The sequence below is a fragment of the Nannospalax galili genome, unplaced genomic scaffold, assembly GCF_000622305.1.
Source record: "Nannospalax galili isolate Female #2095 unplaced genomic scaffold, S.galili_v1.0 scaffold381, whole genome shotgun sequence".
NCBI classification, from domain to species: Eukaryota; Metazoa; Chordata; class Mammalia; order Rodentia; family Spalacidae; genus Nannospalax; species Nannospalax galili.
Genome location: NW_008347312.1, coordinates 2,399,726 through 2,424,035, shown reverse-complemented (window position 1 = coordinate 2,424,035; position 24,310 = coordinate 2,399,726). Strand labels below are relative to the sequence as shown.

At 42.3% G+C, this 24,310-nt stretch overlaps 2 protein-coding genes across 8 annotated transcripts in view; one reads left to right on the top strand and one right to left on the bottom strand.

The window, feature by feature from the left end:
* Positions 1-13,162, top strand: part of Lyrm1 (LYR motif containing 1) — a 22,475-nt gene extending 9,313 nt beyond the window's left edge. For 4 of the 7 annotated variants that reach the window (XM_029568640.1, XM_008843845.2, XM_008843844.3 and 1 more), the window contains exons 2-4: positions 4,134-4,292; positions 9,821-9,913; positions 11,835-13,162. In XM_029568640.1, the coding sequence (XP_029424500.1) occupies positions 4,134-4,292; positions 9,821-9,913; positions 11,835-11,951 (369 nt within the window). In that variant the 3' untranslated portion in view covers positions 11,952-13,162. Of the gene's footprint in view, positions 1-1,628; positions 1,842-2,040; positions 3,118-3,164; positions 3,669-4,133; positions 4,293-9,820; positions 9,914-11,834 lie in introns of those variants that run through there. The other 3 variants (XM_008843843.3, XM_008843847.3, XM_029568641.1) reach the window with 3 other exon arrangements.
* A 3,548-nt stretch (positions 13,163-16,710) lies between these two features.
* The window catches only part of Dnah3 (dynein axonemal heavy chain 3), a 232,141-nt gene continuing 224,541 nt past the window's right edge, over positions 16,711-24,310 (bottom strand). The window contains exons 59-62 of the mRNA XM_029568678.1: positions 23,542-23,684; positions 20,406-20,610; positions 19,275-19,412; positions 16,711-17,308 (exon numbers count right to left, since the gene is read on the bottom strand). Coding sequence (XP_029424538.1) covers positions 16,955-17,308; positions 19,275-19,412; positions 20,406-20,610; positions 23,542-23,684 — 840 coding nt within the window. The 3' untranslated portion in view covers positions 16,711-16,954. The remainder of the gene's footprint in view (positions 17,309-19,274; positions 19,413-20,405; positions 20,611-23,541; positions 23,685-24,310) is intronic.

Below are 24,310 nucleotides of genomic sequence, written 5' to 3'. Positions count from 1 at the left end.
TTTTTTGGTCTTTTTGAGACAGGGTCTCCCTGTAGCCCCAGCTGACCTGGAACTCGCTATGTAGACCAGGCTGGCCTCAAACTCACAGAGCTCCACCTGCCTCTGTCTCCCAAGTGCTGGGATTAAAGGCGTGCGCCACCACACCCGGCCCAGCATGCTGTATGATTTTTTAAAAAGGCATTGTTGAGTCACAGTTCCTTCCAGCATGCTTCATATTTTCTATATTTCCTCATTCTGGAATTGGGGAACTAAAGAGACAAAAAGGAGCAAAGATTTCAAATAATGTCAACCCAGAATAGATATAAAACTTTGTAGAAAATTCTGACCATTTTAGACTGCTAACAGGCCGGGTATGGTGGCACTTGCCTATAATTATAGCAGTCAGGAGGCTGAGGTAGGAGGATCATGAGTTCCAAGTTAGCCTAGGCTCCAGCTAAAAAAAGTGACAAATCAGTTTTTATAACTTGCAATCTTTGGGCTTTTTGAGACAAGGGTCTTCCTGTAGCCCTAGCTGGCCTGGATCGCACAGAGATCCACTGACCTCTGCCTCCTGAGTCCTGGGATTGAAGGTGTATGCCACCCTGCCTGGCTAACATGAAATATTAAAAGGCAGTCCTTTTTGAAAATGTGGTTACCATGCAGGTCAAACAGAATGAATCTGAAGGTTCAGCTTCACTCAGAGGCTACAAGGTCACAATTTCTTAGTTTAGAAAACATTTCTCAAAACTACCTTCTTGCCCAACTGTACTGTACTAAACTGAACTGTACTAAAGCTGAAAATCTTTCTGATGACCGAAGATTTTCAGAGCCCTCTGGCTTTTTCTTTGAAATATCAATTTTAATTCTAGTGTGTTTGGCTAAATGTGTTTGACCTTATTCCTCCAAGCAGTGTCTTTTCTGTAAAATTCTTGTAACTTTTTATCATGAAATATTTCAGACATAAAAAGGTAGAGAATAATTTAATAGTCACATACAATAAAGCTTAAAGAGCAAATCATAGATCCAGTTGAAATCCCCATTGGACCCCTTCCAAAGCAATTCTCTTCCTTTTTTTAGAAGGAAACACTACCCTCACTATTGTCATTATAATGCATGTCTTACACTTATTTTATAGTATTGCTCTGCAAGCTTAAAAACTACATGGGCTCTAAAAGTTGCACTTTCTTGCCCATTGTATTTGCAGGTTCATCCATATTATTGCAGTGAGCAATGATGTCTAGTTTTGATATCACTGCCACAATTCACTGTATGAAGAGATCCCAGGACTCACTTGTTCTGTTGATGGGCATTTTTTAAAACTTATGAATTTATGCTAAACTTCAGTCTATTTCTTTATGCTTCTATGTGTAAAACTTGAGAGGGGAGGGAAGGGAAAGAGGGAAGGGGAGGGGAAGAGAGAGAGAGAGAGAGAGAGAACATGAAGAAACAGTTGGAAAGTTACTTTATATGAACTTCTAGCAATGATAACAGCATTCATAAGACCCATAAGACCCATGCAAGACAAAATCCCTGAATAGAAATGGAGAAGAGAAGATGCCCCAACACTAGCTGAAGAATTATTCCCAATCAATAGAGAGAGAGAGAGAGAGAGAGAGAGAGAGAGAGAGAGAATGAATATGAATCCCTGGAGAGTTCTGCTTAGTCAGACTTAGAGTAATGAATACTATGCTACTTTATAGACAAGCTGGGAAGAAGCGGACAGGTTTGTTAAGTAGCCAGGTAGGCACCAAAACATGTCATTATGAGTCCTGAGTTCCTCAACAGGCTTATCAGGACTGGGAAGGAGGCTGCTGGCTGCCACTTGGAAATATGGACCATTTCCAACTCCCTACTTGGAAATGGTATGCTTCAGGATGGTCCTGAGCTTATGAAAATCCAGGCTGTTAAAGAATGATGGGAGAAGGGAGGGGTATGTTTAGCTAGAAATTCCAGGTATCTTCAAGGACTTCACCTTACAGAGAATTCTTCTTTGAAGATCACTTCTTATTTAACCCTGACTCTGGTGACCTTTCTTGAGCAATAAGGAAGGATCCAATGCTTAACCATTTGATGGAAAACTTGAAAGCACTTCACTCAATTCAAAGGTTTAATGTAGATCAAAGCTATGTGCAATACTGTCCATGATTCTTCACAGAAATAATGCTTAAAAGGAATTCATAAAAACTGAGAGAGAACATCGAGTATAATAAAAACCCAGATGAGATGACATTTTTCCTGGTAAGGAAACAGGTTTTGGAGTTTCTGGCTCTCCCTAAAACTCCACGGTTTCATCTGAAAATACGTGAGTCAGTTCCTGTGAGGGGTAGTAACATCTACTAATGATTGTTTCACTTCCCTGCCATTAACAGAGGAAACTTCCTTGACTCCCAGATACTTAGGGAGGAAAGTAAAGGCCAAACACATGAAAACCACAGCAAATTTCTCCAAAGCCTGACTTAATTGGCTTTCTTTCACTACTCTAAGAACTCTGATCATAAGCCATAACACGACACACAGAACCTGCAATTAGGTTACTCAAGGTAATAAGTGCTGCTAACAATTGGCACTTAATAAGACTATTTTCAAAATACTTTAATTAGTATGTTTTGAAAACTAATCCAGAAAGGAAGATAGGTGATGCTTCTCCAACATCTGGTGACCCAGAAAACCCAAGGTGCAGGGATTGCTAGAGAGGTGTCAAAAGCTCTCTTCACCACTGAGTACTATGAACACGTGTAGCCTACCACTCCCTCTCCTAAGTCTTGGGAGAGATGTCAAGAAAAAGCAAAAAGAAATGCATCTTTTGTTGTTTTCTTACTGGGTTTCTTTCAATTCTTTGGGGGAACCACGATCTTCTTGCCTTAGGAGTTTTTAAACTTTACCAGCCTTCAGTTTCCCATGGAAAAAAATAAATAAATAAATAAAAGAGATGTCTCAGAAAACTGTTCCTGCTCCCTAGCCTCTCCTTAATTAACCACAGGAGCTGGGCTGGGAATCTCTGTTGGATCTTGATGGTTCTTTACAGCACTCATCATTCATTCCGGTTTATTAATGTCTGTTTTCCTCCAATGGACTAACCTGCATGGGGCAGTTACCATATCCGTGTTATTTACTGCTGGTTTCTCACCTCCTAGAAAGGTAAAGAATCAGAGTGCCACAAATGTGTGCCAAATGAAAACATCTCATGCTGTAGACAGCTGGAGAGTCTCAAACTTTATTGGTCACAAACAAAAATGCTTAAAAGCTTTTTTCTTTTTGAATTTTTGTCGTTGGTCTTAGCAACTCATCCAAAGATTTAATGACTTGAAACCAACATTCTTCTGAGGATTAATGCATGACAGGCAGCATCTATCCTTACTTCTGGTCAACAGTTGATCTGACCACAGTAGTAAGGTACATGATGCACTTATATACATGCAATTAAAACACTCATACACACAAAAAAGTAAGATTTAAAAAACTGTCATCTTTCAATGTTCTGTCCAATTAACCACTGATCCCTGTCCAACAGGATTCCCCAGTTATGTTGCCTGCCAGGCTCTGAAGGTACTTGAGATTGCAACCTGTCCAATTCCAGTTCTCAACTCAGAAAATTCACTTATGTAAAACATGCCTTCCCCTAGGTACTCAACTTAGTAATATATTCTTACCAGAACAGACACTAAACACATCATTCCTCAGATATTCTGGTAAGTCTGGTTTTAAATACTAATACATGTAAATTTGGGTTTTGCCATATTTGTAAAAGTTGACCTCATGGCAAACAGCAAAATAGATCAACCTTCAATCCTGTGGTGATGCGCAGAGCCAGGTAAGAGAGATTGCTGCTGTGGGTGAAATGGTGCACACTTGTCACCCTAGCACTCAGGAGGCCAAGGCAAGATGGACCATGAATTTGAGACCAGCGTAGGCCAGATAGGGCATTCTAAGCCGTACTGGACTCACTTGTGTAACTGTGTCGAAAATCAAGAAAATGGGGTGGGGGTCTCATTGATATTTCTGTGCCATTCTGGTAATGCTATCCACAGGTTTGTTGAGAAGTTATTTCTGGGCTAATTAAAGATCTTGATTCAAAAAATGTATATCTGCCTGACTGCCTACTGTCAAACTGCTTTTTTATGTAAATTTTCCTTCTTCTCCTGGTGGGTCTGAAGATGACAACAGCAACACGACAAGAAGTCCTTGGCCTCTACCGCACCATTTTCAGGCTCGCACGGAAATGGCAGGCGGCATCAGGGCAGATGGAAGACACCATCAAAGAAAAACAGTACATACTACATGAAGCCAGAACGCTGTTTCAGAAAAACAGAAATGTAAGTCGGCTCCCTCTGGAGATGGCAAGGAGGAGAGAAGCTTCTTGTGTTTGTTCCTTTCTTTCCTAAGTGAAGAAGACACATTTAAGTCACAGGGGCAGGAAGGGACCAGTATGCACCTTGGCTAGGATGCCAGTGTTACTGAACCACTAGAAAGTTAAGCCCAGCTGGTAGGCTCTTCACTTGTTCTAGTTCTCAGTCCAGCCAGTAAATGCCTCAGCATCTTCAGGAGACCCAATGAGCCAGGTGACAGAAGTCATGTCCTCACATACTTTGCCCGTTTCCAGCTACTCCCAGGGGGGCATATGCAATAGAATGCTTTTTTCAATTCACAAACCATCCAAAGCCTCCCAAATAGAAACCCATTCAAAGGGGAAAGAACAGGATTAAGACATGGGGCTCCCTCTATAACTTAGCCATGAACTTTTGGGCTAACAGAGTCCTACCACAGAATTTGGTAAAATAATGCTTCCATTAGCTACTTTGACAGAACTGCACACCTAGACACCAGTTTTAAACCATGCTGACAAGCCCTCAAGCACTAGCTGGCATCCCCTTGGGAAGATTGCCCAGCACAAAGAATGGAAGGTGGCTGACTTCTCTTTGTCCACTGATGTCATTAATGGGTTCAGTGCTGTTACTGTGTCTCTCGTGACTTCCAGGGTACTCTGCTTTTCTCTCCCTGATCCTGTCTTTTTCTGGCTCTGTCTTATCTACACCACCTCCCACTACTTGTGTGCCATCTGAAAGACAGTCTGTATGCTGAGACTGCTTCTGAATGTCCAGCCTGGTCTCTGACCAACCTTCTGAAGGACCTCACATCAGCCTAGTCATCTGTTTGTAAGAGTTCCCCCTAACTTGCCATTCCTATTGTAGCTCTCTGACCTACTACCACTCTGTAACTCTGTTGTTATTCCTCATTCAGGTGCCTACTGTGTGCCAAATACCAGACTAGACATTGGAATAGAAAGTGAATAAAACCAAGACAGGGTCCCTCAGAGGGACAGGGAGGGTTTGTTTTGTTTTTTGACATAGGGTCTCAAGTAGCCCAGGCTACCCACAAAGTTCTCTACTTCTCAAGTGCTAGGATTAAGATGTGCCACACTTGGTTTTATTTTTCATGCTTTTGGGGGGTGGGTGGGGGTCTCCCTGTAGCCCAAAGGGAGGAAGATCTCACTATGGAGATCAGGCTGGTCTTGAACTCATATACATCTATATACCTGCCTCTGCTTCCCAGTGCTAGGATTAAAAGCATACACCACCATACATGGTCTTTCTCTATGCTTTTTTAAAAAATATTTTATTCTATTTTTTATGTGTATGCGTGTATTGCCTGCATGTAGGTTAAGTGTTACCCATGTCGTGCAATGCTCGCGGAAGACAGAAGAGGCTATCATATCCCCTGGAACTGGAGTTACAGACAGTTGATAGCTGCCATGTGGGTGCTGGAATGCGAACCCGGGTCTTTTGCAAGAACAGCCATCTCTCCAGCCCCTTCTCGATGCTTTTTAAGGCCAAGTTGGCAATGAGGTTTCTATTCTGACCCTTCTCTAGCTTCACCAGACTCTTCCTGCTCTTGTAGACAGTGCTTACCAAACCAGTGTTTATACAATACACCCCAGGAGGTCCTTAAATAATCTTCTGAAAAATAGAAATGAAAAAGTACAACTACTATTTGCTTTTTATTCCATTCACTATAAAGGTTGATTTTTAGGTACGTATAATGAAATCGCTAGTACATGTATACAGATGGTCCCTGACAAGTTTTGTGTTTTGTTTTACTTTATAATGATACAAAGTGACAACATTTGGCAGAAACTATATTTTGAAATTTTAAATATTCAATACTTTATTATAAAGTAGACTCTTTTTCTCCTTGAGACAGAATCTCACTCTATAGCCCAACCTGAAATTCATTCACTAGGTAGCCTAGGCTGGCTTCAAATGTACATACAGTCTTCCTGATTCAGCTCCTGAGTGCTGAGATTATAGGTATGTACCACCACACCCAACTTTATGTTAGATAATTGTGCCCAACTCTAAGCTAACATAAGAGTTTTGAGGAGGTTGAAGGTGGGCCAGGCTAAATCATGAGGATAGGTAGTTTAAGTGTAGTGTTAAATGCGTTTTCAGCCTACCATGAGTTTATAACTTAATAGGGGACATCTGTGTTGTAGAAGTTAATACAGTCACAAATCAGTATATTTGTATGGAAACTGGACTCAGGGAATAAAGAGGGTTTTTTGGTTTACTTTTTGAGAGTCTTGCTCTTGTATGTAGCCCAAGCTAGCCTGTAACTTGTCCTGCCTGAGTGCTGGGATTGCAGTCTGTACCTCCAGACCCAGCAGAAATTGTTTATTGAAAGGGAAAAGTGAATGAGAAGATTGGCGACTCCTCAGTAGTTTTTCTTCTTTGTGTTGAAATGGTTTTCCTAACCCAAAGGTCAGTGTCGACAGCATGAAGGCAGTGTCTTACATTTCTAGTCCATCTCCGGAGCCCTGCTGTGATTCTCACTAAATGAAATACTTGGATTCAGTTGACCGAGGTCATCTTGCTCTGCTCCCTCTAACCTGCAGGGTCTACCTGTTCAGAACTCGACAGCAATGCCTAGCAGTCATTGTGGTCATTGGTTATGTACCACTGTGCCTTTCTTTCTGGGGAACCCTGAAGGTATTTTATAATTGTTGGGGGTTTTGCTTTGTTTTTACTTATTTGTATTTATGTGTATGAGTGTTTTGTCTGAATATATGTAAGTGCATCATGTACATGCAGTACCCGGAGGTCAGAAGAAAGTGTCTGATCCAGGAGCTCTGGAACAATGGTTATTAGCCACCATGTGGGTGCTGGGAACTGGACTCAGGTCTTCTGCAAGAACAGCAAGTGCTCTTAACCACTGATCCATCTTTCCGGCCCTCTGTTGTTGGGTTTTGGTTTGGTTGGTTTTGAGACAAAGTTGCACTGTAACCCTAGTCTGTCCTTGAACTCACAATCCTCTTGCCTCTGCCTCTGTGCTGTAAGCATGTGCACCACACCAGGCTTCCACTGTGCCTTTTCTGTATATCCATATGTCAAAGTTGTTCTGCACATATAGTATCTGATAGCTGAAGGCAGAGACCATGACCCCACAATGTCTGGCTAGCGATATCATGAAATGTACCCAGTAAAGCTGTGCAGGCTCACTTGTCTGAAGGATTACTCAAGACTCGGTTTTCACTCATTACAGAAATCATTCTTTAGCCTCTACCTACTGTGGGCAAGGGGTGAGACAGGGAAGTTTATGGTCCACTGATGACACATGGCATTATGTGGGGACAGGGAAAGGAGGTACACTGATTTCTAACTTTAAGATGTATAGTTATAGCAATTTTTAAGGAAAAAATAAATGTCAGGCCAGAAGTTCACAAATACTGTTGCTTAGAGGCAGTCAATTTAAAGAAAAATTTTAATATTAGTACAGGTGACATACGTGGATGTCACAGAATCATGGAGGCAGGCCATGAGTGACTGAATTTGGAGAACTCTGTTTAGATTGATGCTGGAGCCCCAGAAGCCCAAACCAAGTCATCTTTGTCGGGGCTTTTCCTTTCTCCCAGTTCCTCATGTAGACATAAGCAGTTCCTAGAACCTCAGTTGCACTAAGAGTGTAATAATCCAAAGGTATCTCATTAATTGCTCTGAATCCCACTGAGGCAATAGGAACATGAACATTTATTCTCAGTTGTAGACAGCAGAGCTATAGCTTCTGAGAAGCACCAAGGTCTGAGAGTTAAGCCTCTGCCCTAAGGGACTCAGCTGTGGTTCTCATCATTGCTGTTCCCGGAACTCCCTTGGAATTTCCAAGCGACATGGCCAGACTTCACTTGCTGGTGTCCTCTGGCCTGATGCAATTCTAGCTCTACTTTGAGGCACTCTCGAAAACTCACAGAGGATCCACATGCTGATCTTTTTTTCCAACCTCAGAATGAAAGTTTCTCTCCTTCTCTGACGTGACTTTCTGTTTATTTTTCAGAATAAACCTTTCATTCCTTTACTTGAAAATACACTACCAGGATTTGACCAATTTGGGGATTTCAAAAGCCCTTTGTTTCCCTTACTAAGGAGTAAGGGTATTTGCAGTTTAAAAGAAGAGGCAGTTCTTTCTTCAGTATCTTCCTCAGGTGGTCTCTGAACTCTTACTAAAACAACTGGTTACTTTAACTTGATAGGAATATAAATTTACAGATTGTTCATGGGAATATAAATTGGTACAAACTCTAGAAGGCGATTTGGGAATGCTTTGAAAATTAAAAATGCATGAACCTATATGGACTCTCTGTCTTAGTATTCTTGTTCTAGAAATTCACCTTTTAGATGTGAGCCTAAAAAAAAAATAATTTCAGAAAGATCTATAGCTACTTATTTATAATGGCAGAAGAAGACTGGAAATAACCTAAATATCCATCAGTAGGAAATTGGTTAAATTAATAAAGCCTTATGTTGGAATTTTGTATAGTTTTTAAAGAGTAGAGTAGCTCTTTATATGTGAATACAAAAAGAGCTTCAAAGTATGTTAATGAAAAAGCAAGGCTCAAAAAGTGAGATATTGTTTTTACAAGAAAAAACTAGAGCCAGTGAGATGGCTCATTGGGTGAAGGTGCTTGGCACACAACCCTAATGACCTGAATTCAATCCCTGGAACCCACAGAAAGGTGGAAGGGGAGAACTGACTGCACAAAGTTGTCCTCTGCCCTCCACAAAAGTGCCATGGCATATCTCCATGGTGCCTGGGTGTTCCTCCCACTCACCCACACATGTAAAAATTAGAAAAATACAAAAAAACTAATTCTCTCTTTCTAAAATTATTTTATTTTTATTTATTTTTATATGTGTGAGTGTTTTGCCTGCATGTATGTACCCATGTCATAACAGTGCCTGAGGAAGTCAGAAGAAGGTATTGAATCCCCTGGAACTAGAGTTACGGATGGTTGTTAGCCACCATGTTAGTGCTGGGAACTGAACCCGGGCCCTCTACAAGGCCAGCTAGTGCTCTTACCCACTGAGCAATCCTCTACAGCCCCTAAGTCTTTCTGTAAATAGGTTTATATATGTATAGACTGTCCTTGGAAGGACAAAAAAGTTGTCTTTGAGAATGTGGACTGGAGGAGGTCTTCTGTATTGTATTGTGGTCTTCTGTACTTACTATATTTATCATGTATGTGTATTGCCTATTTCAGCTATTTAAAAGTTTAAGATATGGAAAATTTTAATACTAAATTGCTTTCATGTGTGTGTGTGCGTGCATGCGTGTGTGTGGACAGGCTCTCACTATATACCCCTGACTGGCCTGGAGCTTGTAACAGTCCTCCTGCCGCTACCTCCCAAGTGCTGGGATACAAGCATGTGCTACTATGTCCAGCCCACTAATGATTTTTTTTTTTAACTTACCAGTGTTTAATTTCCTGGTTAGTGAACTGACTTAAGAAGATCTGTACCTATACTTTATATACTATTAGAAAGATACTAAATGTCTCATTCTCTCCTTTATATAGCTCACAGACCCAGACCTGATTAAACAGTGTATAGATGAATGCACAGCCAGGATTGAAATTGGACTGCATTACCAGATTCCTTATCCCAGGCCAGTAAGTATGACTCCAGTTAACAGGTGGTGGGTACTTTCCTTATCAGCCTCAGCCCAGTTCTTTCCAAGACTACATACCAGAAAGGGCTGATTCTTGCTGAGGAGCCTAGAGCCATTGTAGGAAACGTGTTGGAAGTATCCTTGTATACCTCCAACCCCTCACAATAAATCAGGATATCAGTGAATGTCTGATTTCCTCTTATACAGCTGGAAGAGGAAACCAGCTCATGTTTATAGAGCTTTTCTTTTGACCTTCACCTTTCTTTATGGAAATGCTTTTCTTTAGTATAAAAGGCAGGCTTTTTTATTACTAAAAGAGTAAAATTCACCTTTAATTCTAGCACTTAGAAGGCAGAAGCATACAAAGCTCTGTGAGTTCAAGGCCAACCCAGTCTACATAGCGAGATCCAGACCAGCCAGGGCTACATAGTGAGACCCTATCTTCGAAAAACAGAACAAGGGCTGGAGAGATGGCTTAGCAGTTAAGAGCACTGGCTGCTCTCGCAGAGGACCTGGGTTCTGTTTTCAGTACCCAGATTGCAGTTAACAATTGTCCGTAGCTCCAGTTCCAGGGAATCTGATGCCCTCTCCTGACCTCAGGCATTGCACGACACAAGTGCACTTAAACACATGCAGGCAATACACTCATACACATAAAATTAAAAATTAAAATCAGAACAAACAGTAAAATTTATCAAAAGAATGCATAAAGTAGAAATTGTCTGAGTCTCAGCTGGTGGAAGTGACCACTTGTAGCTGTTGTATTGCAATAGCTAAAATTGCAGATGTTCAACTATTTACTCATAAAAGCAGTAATTTGATATTTTATTGGTTCAACTTAATCATCTAGTAATATATTATTAGTTTTATGCACACACATTCTTTCAGGCATGGAGTTTAGGCATACTGTTTTTATTACTTATTTTACTTAATCTCTTCTGAATATCTTTTTCTACTTCAATCCTAAATGTCTGCATTGTATGCTGTTGTAAGAATGTGCCATTGTATTGGTCAGGGTTCCTCAGAGAAACAGAACTTGTAGGAGGGAGGGAGAGAGGGAGAGAGGAAAGAAGAAGGGGTGGAGAATGCTTTTTATAAGGAAGTCATCTATAAGGTGGAGACCCAGGAGGATGCCAGTGGTATAATTCATTTGGAGTCTGAAGGCTTAAGAACCAAGGGGGCTGATGGTAGAAACCCAGGGTGATGTCAGGGTCCTTCACATGAGGTATCCCAGCTCAAACAAGGTGATGAGGAAGCAAAAGAAGTAAATTCCTCCTTTGCCTTTTTGTTCTCTTCAAGCCTTACTGGATTGGAGGATGTCCGTCAGCAGTGAGGAGGGCAGTCCGCTACTGAGCTTACTAATTTATATGCTAATCTCATCTGGAAAAACTCACATACCTACATCCAGAAATAATGTTTAATGTGGACCAGGTAGAATTACATATAAAATTAGCCATCACAGCCATAACGTAAGCAGCTTTCTACCTTAGTTAGCATTTGAGATGGACCCTATTTCCCATCATGTACTGAATATCTTTGTATAAAGGCGTATTTTTCTCCTCTTCCTTCTTTGGGTTCCCATTTTGCTGCATGCAATCTGCATCATGATTTTCCTCCATTCAGACAGTATGGCATAGAAGAGCACAAGCTCTAGATTCAGGTTCTGGCTTCAAATTCCAGTTGCACCCTTAGTGTGTAATCTTGAGCAAGTCAGTGCTTAATCTCTCTGAGCCTCCATTTTCACATCTACAAATATTGCATTAATAATTCTTTATGGGTTGTTGTAAGGGTGGATCAATGGATGTGAAATTATGAAGATTAACAAGTCTGTGATGGACTTATCATTTGGCAGACAGTAAATCCTCACTGAATATAAACTGTACCTAATGATTATGATTCTTCATATTGTTATTCTCACTCAGATTCATCTGCCTCCAATGGGTCTCACCCCACTACGAGGTCGGAGACTTCGAACCCAGGAGAAACTGAGGAAACTTTCCAAACCAGTATATCTCAAGTCTCATGATGAAGTTTCCTAATATGGAAGAAAGTTTATTTGGGGTAACAATGAGCCAACTTGGTTTTGAATGTAAACCAGGTAACATACCCTTCTTCTTGATGAGGGGCAAAAATATTTTCTTCCGACTTCTAGAATTGGTCCTTACCCATAACACACGTCTGCAAACATCCTGAGAGTTTGTCAGGGTCTTGCTGCCTGAACCAATGACATTACCCCTAAAGACTGTGGACTTAGACCTTCACTGAAGTCACCTTTGGAAACAAGGTGTGTGTAAGGAAGACTGGGCATTAAAGCCTTTTGTTGGACCGCCATTTACCACACATCAGCTGACACAAAGAAATTAGCTGGTTGCTAGAAGTTCATGTAGCTACAATATTATGTGCTGCGCTCAAAATACTTTCTGGAGGATTTTTCACGTGTTACTGATTTGCTTTAAAGTGGGTTTCTGTATATCCTTTTTTGTGGTCTTTTGAACCTTGTACTTTCCAAATATTCCTTATAAAGTGCATCTTTTGTTTTGGGGCAGGGGGTTGGGGTTTTTTGTCTGTTTGTTTTTAAGACCAGGTCTCCCTGTAGCCACAGCTGGCCTGGAACTCACTGTAGACCAGCTGGCCTCTATCTCACAGAGATCTGCCTTTCCTTCCCAAGTGCTGGGATTAAAGGTCTACGCCACTACACCCTGTCTATAAAGTACATCTTTTGTTTTGTTTATAGGTCTTGGGGATTTGTTAGTTTTATTGGGTGGGGCCTTGTTTTGAGACATAATTTTCTCTGTAGCACTGACTGACCTGGAACTTGCATTGATCCTTCTGCCTCAGCCTCTAAAGTACTTGGATTATAGGCATGAGCTACCACACCCAGCTGATCCCATGTTAATTTTTCTTATGGAAATATTATATGACACTCTTCTTCCTATGGATACATGGATAAATACATGGAAATACATGCCTTAGTTAAATGTATATGTTTGTTTACCTTATATTAAAGCCTGTGATTACATAAGATGCACTTAGGAACCAAAAAGCTCCCTTGAAATTTATACTGCATTCTTTGTGTTTTGCCCAATTTAAAAGTACAAGGTCTGAGCTGGCTCCAAGTTATATCCAAACAGAAAAGGAACAAAGAGCGTATTGGTGTCAGGTGAGAGTTGACAGCATTTGTCCACACAGTGTTGTTGTCTCTTAACTCCAAAGAGAATGGTTATCATTAATAAAGAGAAATCCCTACCAATTTTGGCCTCTTTGCGTTCTTTTCCAAAATGTGCTTGTGTCCCTCAGAAACAGCAGGTGGACAAGCCTGCTATGAGCAGGAGCATACTTTTCATTTTGGGGCTAAGTATTGCAGGGTTTGGCAATGATCTGGAAAACAAATTAGATCCTGTTAGTAGTGGAGTAATAAATAGCATAAGCATATTTAGCACATTTATGTATATTTAGACCTATGCAGTGATAGGTCTTGGTAAAGAGAGAAATGTTAGTGTACTGACAGGTAATTGGCTATTCTGTGGCTATTCAATGTGGACACACAGGCTAGCTTGACCAGGGAGGAAGGAGTCTCCCATTCTTTCCAACAGGTCTCAGTGTAGAAGCTTTTCCTTGATGGAGGATGGTCTCATGTTTAAGTGTCTCTCATGCATCATATGACATGTGAACTCAAGCAACCTAACTTCATCTGGTGATCTGCTGGTGGAACAGTGACCCATTCCTGCAGTGAAGGAAAAATTGGCTGTGCTGGACAAAGTGATACACTACTTGATGCCCTTCTCCATCATGGTCCCTTTCTAAGTGACCCAAGGAGACAAAATGATTTTGACTATGTGCAGTTTTGCTCTACTGTATTGATCACTAGGAACTACCCTTCCCACCCAGTCTTTTCCACAGTGGAAGACCATTTAATTGCTAAGCCAACCTTTGAGGATCTTCTACATGACAAGAATCTTTAATGTGAATCTTATGTCTAGCAAAAATATATATACTATTCAAAAACACCAATTTGCTGTCAAACTGTATAATGTCTTGAGTGATTGATACTGAGAGAGGGCTCCCTATGTAACTCGGGCTGGCCTTGATTGAACTCAAGATCCTCCTGCCTGTCTGTCAAATATTGGTATTACAGTTGTGCAACTCCATACCTGTAACTTATGTTACTTACGTCTTACTCTGTATTAGTTTCTCTAGAGGAACAGAACTGGCAGCATGAATGAACATTAAAACCAACCATCACGGGTCAGGCATGGTGGTGCACACCTTTAATCCCAGCACTTGGGAGGCAGAGGCAGGCAGGTCTCTGTGAGTTCAAGGCCAGTGAGTTCCAGTGGCTACAGGGAGACCCTGTCTCAAAAAGACCAAATAAAAACAAAACCAACCATCACCATCGCATGCTTAATTCTGCCCCACCCCCGCCATTGTCTCTCCAAGACTATAAAAGACTCATCTGTCTCCTAAAGGCAGAACCTAACCTTCCTTACATCCTTGATATAATTTTTCTACTACTAAGAATTAATGAACACAACTAGTCAACAGCTATGGTTTTGTTTGTTTGAGATAGGATCTCAGTATGTAGCCCTGGCTGACGTGGAACCCTTAGCCTTGAACTCATAGGCTCCTCCTACTTCTACCTCTTCAGTGCTGAAATGCATGTCACCATGCCCAGCCCCAGCTAGATTTATCAAGAGCAAGGATTAGCTTGATGATCAGGTTTGTCTGATAGCTATGCTGAGCTATTTATAAGCAGAGCCTGCTGCTGTTCGTAGAGCTGATCTCTGGCAATCTCTGCCCCAGAACTCCAGCCTCTAGCTCACCATGATTTCAGAAGAACATGTTGCTTGTTCCCAAGAGGAAACATCATTACCACATTGGCCCCAATTGAAAGTGACCTCAAGTTTAGGGCAATCCTTGTTTTCAAAGTGGAGGAAATGTCTTAAATTTCAAAAATGTAATCCATCATGCAAAAACATTCTGTCCCTTGATCTCTGAAGGATGAGACAGCCCTTGCCTGCCTCAGCTTCTCAGTACTAAAGCTAGAGTTCGATAACTAATGAAAATTGAGTTGTTCTCTTAGCAGGCCCCTCATGGCAGCTTTTCTGCAGCTTGTAATATGACTTACCTATCAGTTCCAAAGTCATGGGTTTGGGATCCTGACAGTCTGTCTCACATGCCTAATCATCTCATCTAGGATGACACAGCAGCCCCGCCTACCTTCATTCTGTTGACCGCCACACTGGAAAAGGTCATATTTCTGTCTTGAAATAGCTAGTTAGCTACCTACGTTGAGTAGACTAGTTCCTCACTGGCTCTGTTCACGTGCTTAATCTCTCTGGGCACTCGGATACTTGCTTACCTCTGAATTCAGAGTCCTCAATCAAAATATTGTTGGCACCATGAAGAAATTGGAACTGAAGTTTTCCAGAGTACCTTTATTTGGTTCTCAGAAACTTGCCACATTCAGGAAAAATAAAGGCCCCGAGTCAGGACCTTCTAGTGAAGAGGCAGAAAAGATACACCAGACACACTAAGACTCAATAAACCTTCTGTCTGCTCAGCTGTGAACCTAGAGTAGCGCTACTTAGAGCCAAAGAGCTGCACGAGAGTCAGGTAAGAATACATCAGGAATTTGGCTCTTTGTGTCTCCCTCTGGATTTTCTGGGGAGAAACAAATGATGGAAATTTCTTGGACATAGTCATGTGGCTGGAACTACAGATCTCTTCCAAGAGTCTACATCAGAACATGGGAGCAAGTCCTTGATGAGGGAGGCAGCATGTTTCAGTGAAAAATACAGGAATTCAAGAGCCAGAAAACCACCTAGCTGTGCAACGTGAACGCTGTGTGCTGGTCTTCCACAAGTTCTCTGATCTCCCTGAGCCTCTGGGGGAGGAGCAGGGAGAAGGTGGAGCTCACCATACAGGGCCAAGCAAACCAGCTAAAGGCATAGGCACAAACCCTGGCACACAATAGGCAGGCAATAAATATGCTCTTCTCAAGCTCTCCTTCCTGGGTTTTTAGCCCATTTGTGTGACTTCTAGAGAAGCAACTGGAGTTGATGGGCCTGTATCTCAGTGGTAGAGCACTTGCCTACAGTGCTCAAGGCTCTGGGTTCAACCTTACCACAAGAAGCAATTGAGTTCCAGTTCTACCATTGACTAACTGGACCTCTGCATCTGTAAAGTGGAGATGATGATAATCCCCACCTACCACCTAAGATTGTTGTAAGAGGTGCATTTAAAATAGACCAAGAAGGGTTGGGAAGATGGGAAGTGACCAAGAGTGTATACTATTCTTACAGACCACCCAAGTTCAGTTCCCTGTATCTATGTCAAGGAGCTCACAGCTCACAACCACCTGTAACTCTAGCTCCGTGGGATCGAAAATCCTCTTCTAACCTCTGTAAGAACCTGTATTCATGTGTATTCTCTGTCTCTCTCTCTGTCTCTCTCTCTGTCTGTCTGTCTCTCTCTCTCTCTCTCTCTCTCTCTCTCTCTCTCTCTCTCTCTCTCACACACACACACACACACACACACACAAAATAAAAATATAAAATACACTGAGAGCCTTAACAAAGAAAATCATCCAGGCCCATCTCAACCTCTAATGAGGTCTTAATGACTGCATGAGTGGACAGGTCAGGAAAAGAAGATTGAAATTCATTGACAGTTAGAGCAAAATCTAAATAGATAAAGAAAATAACCACAAGAGAGTTTAAGCCAGATGACTACAAGCTTCTAGGTAGAGTCCCACTGCTGTGTTCAAATTCAGTAGCTATCTGATTTGGGAATGTCACTAACCTTTTCTGTATCAGGGTTTCTACATCCATAAAATGAGAATAATAATAAGTAATAATAATGACCTACTTTATAGGACTGCTGTGAAATATCTGGCTAATAACAATTGCTCCATTGGTATTTCATCATCATCATCATCATCATCATCATCATCACCACCACACTATATGATGCTCAAGAAAAGAAAGCTAGGTTCTAGTGAAGAATGAAATGTCATTTACTCTTTGCTTTGAGACCCCTATCATCAGTTATCCAGCTGGCACAGTGAGGCCACCCCTCTGTTTATCCAGTGCTTCTCGGGCATGTCTGTCGGGAGCTCAATGGAGAGCACATAGTTAGTCGAGTGGCCTGTGGTAGAGAGGGTACCTCTTCGGGCACTTGTTTTATACACTGGACACACATAAATGTTGTGATGCAGGAACGATGCGCTTTCCCCAGGTTTCAGCCAAATGATGGGCAATGGGTCATAGAGGATTTTGGGGAGAGACTCTCCAATCTGCATTGCTTTCCTGTCCCAGCGGGCACCTTCGAGGAAAAGTCCTTTGATGTAGGCCCCATCTTCTGGGCTATTCTCCATGGTCGTTTCTTGTGTGGTTACCTGGAAGAGTGGAAAGCTGTGAGCTCCTCAACCTGCCATTTCCCCACACATAGTGCCAATTTGAGCAACCTGCCTGCAATGTCTGCCTCTACTAAGAGGCATCTCAGAGGACACAGGGGACTCAGTAATAACACTTCTGCCTATCATATGTGAACCAAATCTGGTTCTGAGACAGCTACTCTTACATGTGGTGGGCACAGAGAAGGAATAAAGCAGGAGCCAGGCAGCCACACAGACCATCGTTTAATGACCTTGCATAATCTCTTCCCTTTGGGACCTGAATCGGAAATGAGGGGTTAGTTCTGATTCAGAGGCAGGCTGATGAAACAGTTCTGGGAGCAGAGGTGAAATGGAAGAATAAATCCTTGCTTTATAGTTTTTATCAATTTCTGTGGTGTAAAAACTCATCCCATGTTTGATTTCAGGCTACCAACTATGAAACAGTTCACAGAATACCTGAAAATATCAGGGCTGACTCTGGTGAGCTAATGTGATAATTAGCTGTTGGGTTTTTTTTTAATTGAATTTTTGTGCATTTCATACATCTTTTTTGGTTGCTGTTGTTGTCTTTTTGAGATAAGGTCTCCCAGTAACTCCAGCTGGCCTGGATCTGGCTATGTAGACCAGGCTGGACTTAAACTCACAGAGATCTGCCTGCCCACAGTGCTGGGACTAAGGGTGTGCACCACCACCATACATCTTAATCATATTTTCTAATGTCAACTTGCCACAACCCAGAATCACCTGGGGAAAGAGTCTCAGTGAGGCATTGTCTACAGTGGGTTGGCTCCTGGGCATGTCAATGAGGGATGGTCTTAATTGTGATGGGAAGATCTACCCTAAATGTGTAGGATACCATTTAATGGATTGGGTGCTGGACTGTATAAGAATACAGAAAGCAAGCAAGGATTCATTTGTTTCTCTCTGCTCTTGATCTGTGGATGTGATGCTTCTAAGTTCCTACTTTGACTTCTCTACAATAATGGACTATAGTGGGGAATTGTAAGCCAATAAACCCTTCCTCCTCTTAAGTTGCTTTTGGTCAGGGTGTTTGGTCACAGCAATGGAAATGAAACTAGAGCCTTGGTGTGTGAGCTCCGGCATCCCACTGTTTACATGGAGAAATGATAAACTTAGATTCCTTCTGGGAAAGCAGAAAATGGTTTAGGTGTCGAATAGCAGGGAGTGGTGGGGATTATGAAGAAAGAACCAGAGCTGCAAGTTTCCTTTAACACAATTCTAACTCTAATTTTTGTTATGAATAGAATGGTTTTCCCTTCCTAAGGACTATTCAAGGGCATGAACATTCTTCCAAACTAAGGTACAGAACAGACAGCATGGGAGAATGCTTTCGTTTTTCTTGACATGATGGTAGCAGAATTTTCCTCTGGAAAGATACATTAAAAAATATTTATTCTTAGCTGGGCGTGGTGGCACATGCCTTTAGTCCCAGCACTCTGGAGGCAAAGGCAGGCAGATTTCTGAGAGTTCAAGGCCAGACTGGTCTGCTTAGTGAGTTCCAGGCCAGCTGGGGCTACAGGGAGACCCTTTCTCAAAAAGACCAAAAAATAAAAATTTATTCTTGTGTGTGTATACATCATGTGTGTGTGTGTGAATACATGGAGGTCAAAGGGCAACTCTGTTGAGTCAGCTCTCTCTTCTCCTTTGTGTGGGTTCTAGGAATCAAACTTAGGTTGCCAGGTTTGCATGGCAAACCCCTTTGCCTACTGAATCATCTCTCATTAGCCCCAAATTGTTTTTATATGCATAGAAACAAGGACTTTGGTATACTCTGATTATGTAGAGAATAGCATTTGGAGCTACAGTAGATCATGTGAAATTCTTCATTTGTGCCATCTCAGAAGTATTTGTTCCTTCATAACCAAATATTTACACTTAGAAGGAAATGGCCAATACCATTTTCTCAGGTTGGTCCCTTAAGCTGTCCTAACCTACAGCATCCTACCTCAAATTCAAATCCGATGTAGTCGATAGGGATGGTATATTTCCTGGCATAATTCTGAAAGATGCCAGTCAAAAAAGACTGTGTGAAGTAGAATCCAGAGATCCAAAACACTACAGGGGACCCCTTGTCGATCCATTCCTGCATAGCCATAGAAATAAAAATTCAGAATCTACAATGCATCAACAATAAGTTAAACTAAAGCGAGCATAGGGGTGGAGAGACGGCTTAGTGGGTAGGAGAACCTGCTGCTCCTGTTGAGGGTCAGAGTTCAATTCTCAACCCCCATATCAGGCAACTCACAGCCACCTGTAATAGCAACTCCAGAGGATCTGATGCCCCCTTTTGTCCTCTGCTGGCACTCACACAGACGTGAGCATATAGGCACACAGACAAAATAAATCTTAAAAAATGCTAAGACAAGCAATATAAATGAGCCTCACGAACAAATGTTTTCTCATTTTTCTTGCAACAAATAGCCTTCTTGGTTTCACATCTACATTCCCATGTTTGAAATGAAGGTGCAAAAGATGTATTTCTACTTTAAGCATAGGTCCAGGCTGATGTTGGGGACACAGAAGTGGTAGCAGGACGTGTGTCTCCTTTGAGCAGTGGCCACCCCAGTCTAGCAGCAGTTGGCATGCACAAACACAGGCAGGCACATTATTTCACGTTTTCTACTTTCTGCAGGACAAACATCTAAATTCCACCCCCCTCCTTTTTTGTTTATGTTTCTCATGCTAGAGTTAAGTTTAGAACATCCCACATGCTAGGCAAGTGCTCTACCATGGAGCTATACCCCAACTCCTATGTGTAAAAACCCAGTGTTTAACTCAAAGCATTTCAAATTACCAAGCAGCCAAACAAGTATATCCATTGGCTAGTTTTGTCCCATAGGCTTCCAGTTTGTGACATTTATTCCAGCTCTTACTCCTGCCTCCACCAATTAATATTTCTAAGAATCTGAAAAGTCTCTCCCCTGACCCAACTCTGGAAAGACCATTTTTCAAATGGCCACTCCAAGATGACACATGGATACCTACCCTCCTTCTCTACCTCTATTCTGTTATCTAAGAGAGTATTCTTCACTTGAGTGAGCACACCAGGCATCCAGTTACCCAGACTCCCACGTACCTGGAAGAAGATCAATCGGGCCAATAGGTCAGCCACATAGCCCCCTAGGGGCTTCAGTGATGGGTAGGACTTGGCTGCCCACATAGCTGGCACTTTACCCACAAGCATGCTATTGAAGACTTCCTCCAGCTCTGAGGACATCAAGACCTGCCCTTTGATGGCTCGGCCAAGATCGATAAGACTTCTGCGAACCACTTTGGTCAGCCTGTAAGAATAAAGGAGGAGGCTCAGCTTGGCTTTCCAGTGTAGCCTCCTGCCCAAGTGTACCAAACGCCAGCTGTCCTTTTATCTTTCCCCCTTTCAAAGGTCACACAGTAAATACACAACCATTGAGAGGACGATGAAACCACCCATTACAATACTACCTAAAAATAATTTGATGTATATCTTTCTTGTTTTCTTTGGAGAAACATTTTTTTAAATGAGGTCATCCTGTATTACCTTTTTAAATCTGTTTTTTTTTTTTTTTCTCTCTTAGCACACAGGGAAATCTTTCCAAGTTAATGAGTCATGCCTCAGCCTCTCTAGTGCCGGAATGACAGGCATGTGCTACCACAACCCAGTTCTAAATTGTTCTGTTGTTGTTGTTGTTGTTTTGTGTGTGTGTGTGTGTGTGTGTGTGTGTGTGGTGTGTCTATACACATTCATGTGAGTGTGCATACCTGTGCAGATGTTGGCTTCGGGTGTCTTCCTCTATCACACTTCATTAATTGGGGGGGGTATTTTGTTTTGTTTTGCTTTCTTTTTTTGAGACAGGGTCTCACTAGGTGGTATAGACCATATTGGCCTTGAACTCACAGAGATCTATCTGCCTGTCTGGATTAAAGGCATGCACCACCACACCCAGCATCCACCTTAAGTTTTGAGATAGGGTCCCTCATTGAACCTGGAACTCACTATTTTGGCTAGACTGGTTGGTTGTTGAGCACAGGGAATATCTGCTTCCCTGTGTTGGGATTTCAGGCATGAATTGACATGCCCAGCTTTTATGTGGGTGCTAGTGACCCAAATACAGGTCCCAGTGCTTACATAGCAAGTACTTTACTCACTGAGTTCTCTCCACAGACCGTAATCTGTCTTTTTTAATGACTGTACAACATTCCATTTTATTCAACTATTCCTCTACTGTTGAGATGTTTGTATATTTTTGTCATTTACAAACAGCATCCATCTTGTACATCTTGCTCCATCTTTGTACAACTTTCTAATGACTTTTTTAATAAATGAATTTTTTGATCAAAGAATACCTATAGTTTTGAAACTTTTGATCCATATTGCCAAAGTAGCTCTTTTTATAGACTATGAGGCATATACCTTGAAAAAGCAGCCGACAAGCTGCCAAAACCACCTGCCTCTTTCTGGCTTCTATACTCTGAGGCCTGGCTCAGCCCAGAGGGAGTTCACCTGAGTGTGCCAAATAGTCTGCTGCCAGAAAGAGCTTGAAGACTCTCAACCCAGTGAGCAAGAGTATGATCAAAAGCAAAAAAGAGCAATTCCTGCATGTGTAGCCACTGAATTTGATATCAGAAGGAATTTAAGATTTAGACATCAGGTGCACGTGCTCATCAAGGGCAAAACTGTCACCAAGGGACTGTATCACAGATCTCTCTCTACCATACCTCAAAAACCTTCCTTTTTAAAATTAAATTCAATTTTTTTTACTATTTTTCTATTCTATTCTGTGGTATCCTGTTATTCTATGCTGTTCTTACAACTATAAACTAGTTTCAAGGTTTTAGTACCTAAGGAACACTTGCTCCACAATACACAGTGATGGGCCCCTGAATCAAAAGCTAAACTGCTGCCTACCCATTTTGAAGTCCCATGTCACTGGATGGACAGAAATAGGTAATGGGGAGGGACTGTAGCATACTGCTGAAATGGAGATTATTGTTAGCCTGTCCTCTGGGACTGTAACAGTCAGTTGTAAAGGTTATAAGGCCCTTGCAGCCACCAAGGGCTCCAGTGGCCTGAGGGGAGACTGAGTAAGTCAGTGAGAAGCCGTTAGAGTAGGTGTCCGGATGAATGAGGACTTGAAGCTCATCATGCCAAGTGTTCTTGTCTGTAAACTGGAGGTGGAAATGGATAGCTGTGTATGTCTCACTAGCTGCATGGTTCCAGTGAGAACATGAATAGTGTATGGAGCCATATCTAACACTAGAGGCTCAATAAAAGTATCTTTGATGACCACTTCTACTATTAGCCTATACTTGGTATTGGTTTGAACTTGATAGGTGTCACATGAATAAGAATGAATGGGAGAACCTGGAGCTGTGGTCCCCTCTCATAAACCTGGGCTGTGATCCCCTCCTATGACCTGAAGGTGTGGTCCCCAACAGTGAGTCACAGCTCCACATTCCTCCGATAGTGGGCTGATGGTAGAGCAGTTAGGACGATGGAGGTCTTCTTGATGTTGGGCAGCAGTTTTAGCCTTCTCTGAGTGGCTGTATTCCCCACAAACCCCTTCCCCGAGGTCCCAGGTTGTGCATGACAGTGACTTATGCTGGGTGGACCTTATGCTGGGTCAGGGAGGTTTCTATGATTTGAAGATTCTAGTCTCGAGGGGGAACTGAGTATCAAGAATGAACTTCCCACCTCCCTTGATGGTCCACTGAGGTCTTGACTCCACACCTGGTCCTGGGTACCCAGGCCTTGACATTGGACCTTTTCAATTCCTGGTACCAGGAGGTTTCCCATCATTTTTCTATTACTTTTCTACAGCCCCAGTGTGCCTTCACCTGTGCCCTACAGAAAGTGTAAAGCACCTAACTTCTAGAGATAAAATCACAATCTGGGAAATAAAAGTAAATTAAAAAATAATTTTAAAAAAGCCAGGTGTGGTAGCACACACACCTCTAATTCCAGCACTCAGCAGGCAGAGGAAGGCAAGTCCAGCCTGGTCTACATAGTCGGTTCCTAGGGCTAAAGGGAGACCCTGTCTCAAAAAGACAGTAATAATAAAGATAGTAATTTTTTTAAAAAGGATCAGTGGGAGTGACTTAATGCTTGGCCAACACATGTTGCGGTCAGCCCGTTTATAGCTCTCTCCATGGGTAGGGCTACCACTTTCTCTTCATAACACCTTATCAAGTGTCCCTCTCAGCTCCCAAGATCCAAGCAAGATCATCTGGCCCACCTGTTGAACCTGATGAGCTCCTGCCTTAGGACGGTGTTCATAGATTCATTGTAGACCACGGGGTACAACTTCACCACGTCTTCCAGGTTGAAATCCTTGGGAAGCTTAGAGAGTATGTCCTGGGCCAATTCCTCAACCACTTCCTTCAAGTGCAGACAACAGATGGGAATGAAAAATAAGATGAGCACATAGGGGGCTTTATCTGGGAAGACAATGTAGTAAGCATCTGTGCCACTGAACCTTGCTGGGAACTCTCCCACAGAAACCAGTTCTGCCCCTGGTGGGAAGGAGAGTACTCATCAACCCACCATCCTTGGAGAGGACATGATTCCTTTGCCCAGAAAGTGAAAATGCTGAGCACTGACAGTCAGTCCTGTCCTCACAGCTGGGGCAATAAATAGCCTGAAGGTCAAGCAGGGCTTAGTCAGGTAGCCTTAAGGCAGCACAGACCACTAACTTGAAAGTCACTCCTGAGTGAGAATCCCCCAGTTGGCTCCTTAAGACCAGCCTCTGGCACAGATGGAACTCTTTCTCAATGCCAGTGACACTTAGGAAGGTAGTAGGTCAATCCTTAGCATTGAGCAAGGCAAGCTCATGGCACTGGGCCTAGCCAAGTAGGGAAGGGGACAGACTCAGAAGACTAAAGAGGAATAGATTGTGAATGTGGGCGAGCCAGATGACCCTCATCCTGTGGGACTGGAAGGCTGGAAAGCAGCTACTGCTACGTTAGGACACACCAACCAGGCTAGCATAGCTTCATACCAATTAC